This window comes from Phaseolus vulgaris, chromosome 11, assembly GCF_000499845.2.
Source record: "Phaseolus vulgaris cultivar G19833 chromosome 11, P. vulgaris v2.0, whole genome shotgun sequence".
Lineage (NCBI taxonomy): Eukaryota > Viridiplantae > Streptophyta > Magnoliopsida > Fabales > Fabaceae > Phaseolus > Phaseolus vulgaris.
The window spans coordinates 1,085,249-1,094,704 of record NC_023749.2 but is presented as its reverse complement, the minus strand read 5'-3'; the positions used below and the strand labels follow the sequence as shown (position 1 = coordinate 1,094,704).

At 34.0% G+C, this 9,456-nt stretch overlaps 1 protein-coding gene and 1 long non-coding RNA gene across 3 annotated transcripts; one reads left to right on the top strand and one right to left on the bottom strand.

Annotated features, from left to right (window-relative positions):
• Positions 1–3,490: 3,490 nt before the first annotated feature.
• Positions 3,491–5,127, bottom strand: LOC137827616 (uncharacterized). Its single transcript, XR_011083762.1, has 2 exons — positions 5,001–5,127; positions 3,491–4,937 (listed from the first exon to the last, which is right to left on the bottom strand). It is a non-coding gene; the product is annotated as an uncharacterized lncRNA (long non-coding RNA).
• LOC137827600 (cytokinin dehydrogenase 6-like) lies at positions 4,921–7,489 on the top strand. 2 transcript variants are annotated; one of them, XM_068633816.1, is made up of 5 exons: positions 4,921–5,615; positions 5,814–5,935; positions 6,039–6,299; positions 6,419–6,681; positions 6,769–7,489. In XM_068633816.1, exons 1-5 carry the CDS (start codon positions 4,988–4,990, stop codon positions 7,088–7,090), a joined length of 1,596 nt encoding a protein of 531 aa, XP_068489917.1. In that variant the 5' UTR covers positions 4,921–4,987; the 3' UTR covers positions 7,091–7,489. The 2 variants fall into 2 exon arrangements, with proteins under 2 accessions (XP_068489917.1, XP_068489909.1); XM_068633808.1 differs by having other exon boundaries at positions 4,937–5,615; positions 5,808–5,935.
• Positions 7,490–9,456: the final 1,967 nt, after the last annotated feature.

The following is a 9,456-nucleotide window of genomic DNA, read 5'->3' as shown; positions in this document are numbered from 1 at the left end:
AAAAACAAAAATAACAAAACTATCTCCAATTACTTATTTCAAAATTATCAGCTAAACAACAATAAAAAAAAACTTATAAAAGTATTTATATATTATAATTAATATTTTAAGATAGTGTGAAGAATTTTTACATTAATATTAGTACATATATTATTTATTATATATATTATCATGATTGATGTGATATTTTGATATCAACTAAATAAAAAACACTTATTTGATAAATTAAAATAATAATATTTTAATAATATTTATTTTAATTTTTAATTTAAAAATTTAATATATATTATTATATTATTAAAGTGGGTTATAAAGGGGTATACTTTTTTTAAAGAGTGTGAAAGTATTATTTTTCTTTAAAGTGAATAAAAGCATACGCATGCATATACTTGCATGAAAAGAGTACATGCGTAGCGTAAATTAATTTGTATCCTTTTATACAGTCACAAAGACTCTTTATTAATTATAATTTTACCATTTTTATATATCTTAACAGTTATATTAACGATAAATTTTTTGATAAACTAATACTGTAATTTTTTGTTTGTTTTATCAGATAAAAAAATTAATATTTCTTACTGGTAAGTTATTTTCCCTACCAAGATATTTAATATGTCGTAGAATTTTTTAAAATATTTCGTGAAATTTTACAAATTTACTATAAATTCATAAAATAAATAATTTCTTATGATATAAATTGGCACCTATAAAAAATTATAGTAGTGCTAACTTATTTTGCGCACTCACTTTTTACACTTTCCACTCAACCTATGATCCAATAATAAATCGTATTTAGAATCTTGGATAAAATATATTAAATACTTACTTTCTTAAGTTCACCGTGTGAACCTTTATTTTAACATAAATTCATATATGGTTTAAAACAAAGTAATAAAATTTTCTTTATTTAGAAACTACTTTCACTAAAACGTGCTTAAAATCTATATTTTCATATTCGGTGTGAAAATATCAAATCTTAATCACATTTAACCAAATAAATTAAAACTTAAAACATCTTTTATTATTTATGCTGATGCACAAACATTTTTTAAGAATAAATTTTATTTTTTTAGTTTTCTTAAGTATTAAAAAATAAATTTTAAATTTAACTTAATTTTTTTTAATACTAAAAAGTTAACTTTAAATTTAACTTAGTTTTGTAAAATTAGTTTATAAGGTAAAGTTTGTACTCACTTAATCACGTCGAGATTGTCAATTCGTTTTTTTTTTATCGGCAATAAACTATTAAATTAAATCGGTTCACTTAAGGGGTGATTCAACCCTTTACATATAACAAAAGATAAAAGTTGCTTTCCACCATCGTATCTAACGTTCACAGATTAATCCTCTACTTCCTTTCCAATATTAATAGTCATAACTGAAGAAAAAACCAATAACACACCAGTATTAAATCGAGTACATACATACCAAAGGTTCAAGACACCATTCAGAGAATGAGAAACTCACTGACGGTATCTTTGAGTTGATCCAAGACCAAACCTTGACCTGTGCCAGAGAAAATACTTCAGTATGATCATTCACTCCTCCTTTAAACAAACAATTATTCCTGTGTCTCCAAATTTCATTGACCAAAGCTATCCAGATATTACCCATAATAAGATTAACTATGTATATATCAATTCGTATATATCAATAGATGATCCAATAGTAGATAGTCTCGTTGAGATTGTCAATTCGTATATATCAATAGATGATCTAATAACAGATAGTCTGATAAACAATAAACTCTTATTATCATAGATTCTAAATTATTCTAATACCATATTAAGAAGTGAGTTTTTAAGTTCAATTTAAATTTATAAAATTTATTTATAAGATGGATTTGCAGCCTTATATATTATATATTATGAAATGTTTATATGTTTCAACATTACGCGTTTTCAAAGTAAATGAATTTTTTTTTTCATAATTTGAGTGAGAAAGAGACTTGTATATGTTGATGATGATTACTGAGGAAAACAATGGGTGAGAAAGAATGTAAGAGTAGCATTTTTAATGTGCATGTTTGGGATACGACAAGTGTTAAGTGGGGTATGAAATATGATAAGAATGTTATTATTGTAATCTAATGGTTTTGATTATTGTGAAAACGTCAAAGATACCTGTCTTATTTACGTTGTTGGACACATCCTACTTGCATATCAGATAAACATTTGTCACTCATGTCTCATTCTTGTCTTATTTTCTTAATAAAAACCATTTAATGGATTTGTGAAACATGACAATTGCTCTGTGTTCAAACTCATGAGATTTCACGCTGCACCTAAAAAACCTAAAAAGCTGATTCTGCTCTCTAAAATCTAAGCATCAATAGGCAATGAAGGCCCCATGATGTGCCTCTCACTATACGTGCCTTCACTAGCCCCACATGATAATATTATTCTACCATCACAATTCTTTTCTTTTGGTGTCCCTTAAAAAGTAACTTGTATCAAAAGATGGATTAGGTTTTCCACCACACATCACAATATGATATCAGAGTCATTCTGAGTTTATCCTAACAAGTGTTAGTTGCGTCTATCATGTCACTTGCTATCGGACCGTTATCGGATCACCCATAATATATTGTCTTACACCCGAGTTCTCGCGTGAGGATGTGTGTTGGAAATTTTACATCGATTAGATATTAGAGCATTTCATAGTATATAAGTAGGTGCAAACCTCACATCATAAGCCGATTGTATGAGATTAAGTTAGACTTAAAGTTCACTTGTAAATAGAAAATATATAAATTGTAAATAGAAAATATATAAATTAGTGACTGAGTACCTGTCAAATTCTAACAATATTAATCTAGTGTGAATATGTAATGGCAAACAAAGATGATTTAAAAAACAAATGTTGAATGAACTATACATGTGCATGAACACTTATATGTCTTTGAAGTGTATTTTTTTGATCAAGTTGCTTTTCATGTCATGATTAATGTCCCTTTCATACCGACAAATCCTTTTATAGATTCTGTTTATACTTTGAGTTTCTCCACTAACCTTCTAATGGAAAAGCCGTCAAATACCAAACCAACAAGGGTATGCATCCATTAATTAAATGAGTTATGTATTTGTATATATGAGGAAGGTTAGCACCTCCACTTATCTGTTGTGAAGCTGTCTCAGGTTAAGAATTAAGCTCCACTGCAACCATATATAGGAAATAAATCTTGGTTGTTGTAAAAACTAGGTTAAGAAGTGTAGTTTCGCCCTAATTCGTGTGCGGGATAACATATTATGAGTAATCCGTTAACGGTCCAGTAACGGTGACATGATAAACCCAACAAACACTCACTAGAATAGACTCAAAATGACTATAATATCATGTTAAGAAGTAAATTTTTAGTCTAACTCAACCTCATAAAACTGGTTTTTGAGGTGAAGTTTCACTTATATATTATGAAATGTTTTAATCTCTAGTCGATGTGCGAACTCCAATAATTTGTTAAATTTAAGTATTCAGTAATGTAATACACCTAGAATAGAATCCAGAAAATTAAATAGAATATTCTTACTGCAGCTTCACTTGGAGAGACTTGTGGAGGAAGGAAAGAGAGGAAGAGAAATCCGTACCAACACTATCATCTATTGCTTTTAGGTTTCTTTCTGAACAACAAGAGACATGGATCCCATTGGTATGATTTTGCAGGACCACATATATCCCATTTGAGCAGAAGATCACGAAAGCATTTTTGCCATTCCAATGAAGTGAAAAAGTGATTTGGCCATAGCAGAGGAAAGGTGGCACTCTATGAAGCTGCAAAATTTGTGCTTGGACCAAGACACTAGTTGCATGAAAAGGATAAAGTTATGGTATAGTACTGCATCACCCTCCCAAAGAATAGACAAGAGAATCGATGGAAACTTGTCCAATAGCTTGGTACTAAAGATTCGACACAATAGCATGGCAGAAACAGTGCAGTGGTAGTTGTGCTTGTGCATGCTTGAGCAGATATGTAAGAAGCAGTGTCTCATTTGTATCTCTAAAACTGCCACTCCCATTTGGTCTTCTTCTTTCATGGCCTACAAGAGTGGCCAGAGAAGGGTCCCTACATGAGAAATGAATGAAGACTTCACGTGTCTCATGGACCAACACCTACCCCACCAACTTCATCTCTCCCTCTCCAATGAATTCAAAGTCCTTCTCATCCAATCTAATTGCAGGATACGCGATGTTTACATTCCGACAATAGTGGACTCAGTACCAACACCATTACACCATAGAACTTACGTGTAAGGTAGACACCAGTGAAGGGTACCTGTACCTATCCATAGGGAAAAAGCAAGGACTTATTTCTAAATCCGGAAAACTATCCTTAAATTGATTAATCAACAACTATTTCAAACATGTCTTTCCTTCATGTTATTGTTCTTATTGTTATATACAATGTAATGTAACTGTGGTGACCATATTAATAAACCTGGCTTTAATTTCTAGTCGACATGAACACACCTCACACCTCACGTAGAGTAAGAACTCATGCGTGAAACAACATATTATGGATGGTTCAATAATAGATCGATAGTAGGTGGTCCGATAAGCAACAAAGACTCGGTAGGATAGGTTCGAAATGGTTCTAATACCATATTAAGAAGTAGACTTTAAGCCTAACTCATAAAACCGGCTTATAAATAAGATGCTCTAATATCTAGTCGACGTGGAATCTCCAACACAGTTTGGAAAAGTAGAAGATTTGTGTGATCTTTGATGTTACTTTTCCACTTCAACTTTGGCTTCTGTTTAACTTAACACTCTTCCTTCTTCCAAGTAACCAGTCCACATACGCTTTCTCCCACTTATCACATAACTCAACAAGGGTTGACTAAGCCACCCACAAACTCCTTTAAATTCTGGCCCAAACCTTAAGTTCCTCCACTCTCCATCACTTTCTCCTTTTACTCCTATTCACAGATAAACAACATTGCCTACAAAACCACGCTTGTTATTCCTTCAACTACCAATAGAAGAAAAAATAATGAGTTACTCACCTCGTAGCCTTGTTGTAGAATACAACATTCGGTTCCTCAGAGGCTTCACGATATTGTTCCTTAGTTGTATAGCCATTCGGCTTAATCTGTGTCTTTCCAGCATCCCCTCTTCACTGAAATCCCTTCCCCTTGGAGGGCATTTAAAGTTTGATGAACATAGCCTTAGGAGTGTAGCCAGAGACTTTGGAAACAGGTATCAGTATCATCCAATGGCAGTACTACATCCAGAATCAGTTTCTGATATTGCAGCCACCATAAAGCATATCTGGCAGAGGGGTCCAAGCTCACACCTCACGGTTGCAGCAAGGGGCCACGGCCACTCACTCCAGGGCCAAGCTCAAGCTCATGGAGGAGTTGTGATCAACATGGAATCACTCAAGGTCCCAGAAATGCAGGTACATGTAGGCAATTCTCCTCCATACGTGGATGTCTCAGGTGGCGAGTTGTGGATAAACATCTTGCATGAGACTCTGAGATACGGGTTGGCGCCAAGATCGTGGACAGACTACCTGCATCTGACAGTTGGTGGCACTCTCTCCAACGCTGGTGTCAGTGGCCAAGCATTTAAGCATGGTCCCCAGATAAGTAATGTTCAGCAGCTGGAGATTGTTACAGGTTAGTAAAAGCCATCTTGTGAAAACAAAATTAACTGTGTAATCTAAGCTGAAGAAGTTATCAACCAGTATCCAATATCTTCACAATTTATTTAAACTGAAGTTGCCCATTTGTGTAATATTGAAAGTAAATTACACCATTTTGGTCAATTTTCCAGAAAATGATTTCAAGATGGTTCATGAATGGCTGCAGGAACAGGGGAGTTGGTGAACTGTTCCAAGGAGCATAATGGGGAACTCTTTCACAGCGTTCTTGGGGGACTAGGCCAGTTTGGCATTATAACCCGAGCAAGAATTATCCTGGAACCAGCACCTACCATGGTAATGCATCAGTGATTATACCAGAAGCAAGGTCTTTTGGTTTTGATTTGTGTCTTGGGAGCACAAATTGTAATAACCAAAAATTTTCTATTTTTTGGAACAGGTGAAATGGATTAGAGTGTTGTACTCAGACTTCACAGCTTTCACAAGAGACCAAGAGCGGTTAATATCTTCAGAACAAACGTTTGACTACATTGAAGGATTTGTGATAATAAACAGAACTGGTCTGCTGAATAACTGGAGATCATCCTTCAACCCACAAGACCCGGTTCAAGCTAGCCATTTCAAGTCAGATGGAAGAACCCTCTTCTGCCTTGAAATGGCTAAATACTTCAACGTGGAAGAAATTGATGCAGCAAACCAGGTGAGGCCTGCAACACTAAATCTAGATGATAAAAAAAAAAAAAGTGTATACTTAATTCATTAGTCATGGTGAAAGAAGAAAAGCTAAATGAACCATGTGTCACTTTTTTTTGTGTGCAGGAAGTTGAGGAACATTTGTCCCGTTTAAGCTACATCCCATCAACCCTTTTTTCAACAGAAGTTACTTATGTGGATTTCTTAGACAGGGTGCATGTATCTGAGGTCAAATTGCGTTCAAAAGGGTTGTGGGATATTCCACATCCGTGGCTAAATCTTCTGATACCCAAAAGCCAAATACACAACTTTGCAGAAGTCGTCTTCGGGAAGATCCTAACAGAAACTAGCAACGGCCCCGTCCTTATCTACCCAGTGAACAAATCAAAGTAATGAATGGTTCAGAATAAAAACTCTAGAAAATGTTTTAGCCGTCAAAATTTAATTTTGATGTAATGTATTTATGTCTTTTGCAGGTGGGACAACAGAACTTCTGTTGTGATTCCTGAGGAAGATATTTTCTACTTAGTGGCATTTCTAACATCTGCAGTTCCCTCTTCCAATGGAACTGATGGCCTAGAATACATACTGAGTCAGAACAAAAGAATTTTAGAATTCTGTGAAACATCACAACTTGGAGTGAAGCAGTATTTGCCCCACTACACTACACAGCAAGAATGGAGGGCCCATTTTGGTCCTCAATGGGAGACTTTTCTGCAGAGAAAGTCTGTTTATGATCCATTAGCAATACTAGCTCCAGGCCAACGCATATTTCAAAAAGCAATAACCTTCTCATGACCACAGTCTCCAACATTCTATTTTATTGTTAATAATCTGTGGAAAAAAGAAAAAAAAATAGTTCTTCATGGAAGTGCCAAAATTAAAATGTTATATGATCCAGACAGGTTTGGACACACAGACCATACAGAATTACTGCAAAAGAGGGTTATTGATTGATATCAGAGAAAAAGAGAAAACAGAATGATGAGTGCTGAGTGCTGAGATTTAGGAAAAGTTGTCAGTGTGTGTATGTATCATTACTGATGAGAAAATTGCATTACAGGCTCATGTAGTAGCACCAAGGCAGCAGGGTCAACAAAAGGGATCAAATATTTGAGACATTAATTATTGTAGGGTTTCCAAAAGAACTTATAAATATTATCAGCACTGGACCGAATGTATATATCAATTTTTAAACACTCCCTTATCTATTCTTTCTCTCTCTCATGCAGCTAAGCCAAGTTCATCAAGAATATTATAACAGATATTTATACATCCACCACAAAAAAGATATCAGTATGTTAGCAAAAAGTAGAGATAAGATGATAGTGACATTATTCTAGCAAATTGCTGAAAAATGGTCTCAAAATGAATATGGCTAACATGCAAGATGATGAGCATTCAATCTATGACAGTCCATACAATCTAAATCATGGTTTACTTCTTGGTCAGAAGCAACTGTTCATAAAAAATGGAATAAATAACAAACAAGGACAAACTTTGGTTTTGACCCTTTTCTGTTTTGATTACATTTTGTCTAAATGAAGCATGATTTGTCATAACTCATCAATGTGTATGCTGAACTTATCTAACTGTCAAAATAAGAACAGCATCTGCATGATGGCTTGTAAGGAAATTAATGGCAAAAGAATATTAAAAAGTGTAATTATTTCTTAAACCTAGTACCTACCCTCTTAATTTTGAAGTAGTGCATGTTCATGCCATAATACTTCTGGAAATCATTCAAAGTTTTACGATTTTATTATCCCTTCTTTTTCAACTACTTCTAGTGGGGTATATTTTCCCTTATTTGGTTATCAGTGCATAATTGTTCCCATCACTAAAAAGGAAAAGATCTATTAAAAAGTTAACTGAAAAGGGAGAAATGTCTTATTGTTGAAGAGATTCCATCATGGTGTGTCAGAATTAGAGGGGGAACGGTATTTGGTTGCTTCTAGACCATTTCTCTTGTTCACTGGAATACACATCACCCAGTGAAAGTTGCACCACATCACCTTCATCGCACCAGAATGTTTTGGCTATCAAAAAGCCTGCTTCTGGATTCTGGTTTTGAGCCACTCACCAGACAACCACACAAAATGGACTAAAGTTATCCCATCACATAGTAAAGCACAACCTTTCCACGTAGATGAGACCACAATGCATCTTCACAAGATTTTCTGCTGGCTTGGAAATTGATAGCATTCAAAAAGAGCTACACAGATGACCATAGTTACTTTTTGGACGCCTAATATAGTTCCATATAGTATTAAAGTCGAGGTGAAGGACAGTTTTATAAACATTTTTCTCTCTTAAAATCTATCAAGACAAGGACAAAAATGGTGACGAAACTCCGAATTACCTCGTATACGAGTCGAGGTTAAAGACAGTTTTACAAACACTTTTCTCCTTAAATCCACCAAGACACCTCTTAAGGACAAACACTGACGAAACTCCAAACTACCTCAGATGTAATGATTGACTCTAACTATCCTATCTTATACCCTGATGTCGTAACAATTAAAAATAAATAAAAAGCATAAAGCATCGACTATCTTTGTAAAGATAGACCCATTTTTTTGTAAGATATATATGTACAAAATGAAAGTAGGAGATAAATGTACAAGTTGTTTTATGTGTCCTATGAATATCTCTCGTCATCCTCCTTATGGTAGTAAAACTAGTCCATGGAAGCTACATAATAGTGTGGAACGGTTTTCATACACTTACAAAGTATCTTTAGCATCTGCATGAATATTAAAAATGTAACACCAGTCTAGGGAAATTAATACCATGTATCAAGTTTGAAACTCAAAGAAATTATTGCAGTTTCTTATTGGAGAATCATACACAAAAGAAAAAGCAAGGCTGAGGGGACCATCTGCATAAAGCACCTTGTAATCAAGCACCAACTAGTGCCAGATTGGTAGGTACATCTTTCATAATTATTCAGGACAAGAATCTTAATATATATATATATAGAGAGAGGATGTATGAAGAACAAAAAAGAGTGAAGCATGTGTAGCATTTGATAAACTGTTAAAAGGAATGAGTATTTTAAAAACAATACAGTTATAGAACTTGGAGGGTTAAAAGGTGGTGTGCTTTGATTTGAAACTGAAAATGGTGGAACCTATGAGTAGAATGGAACAAAATATTTTATT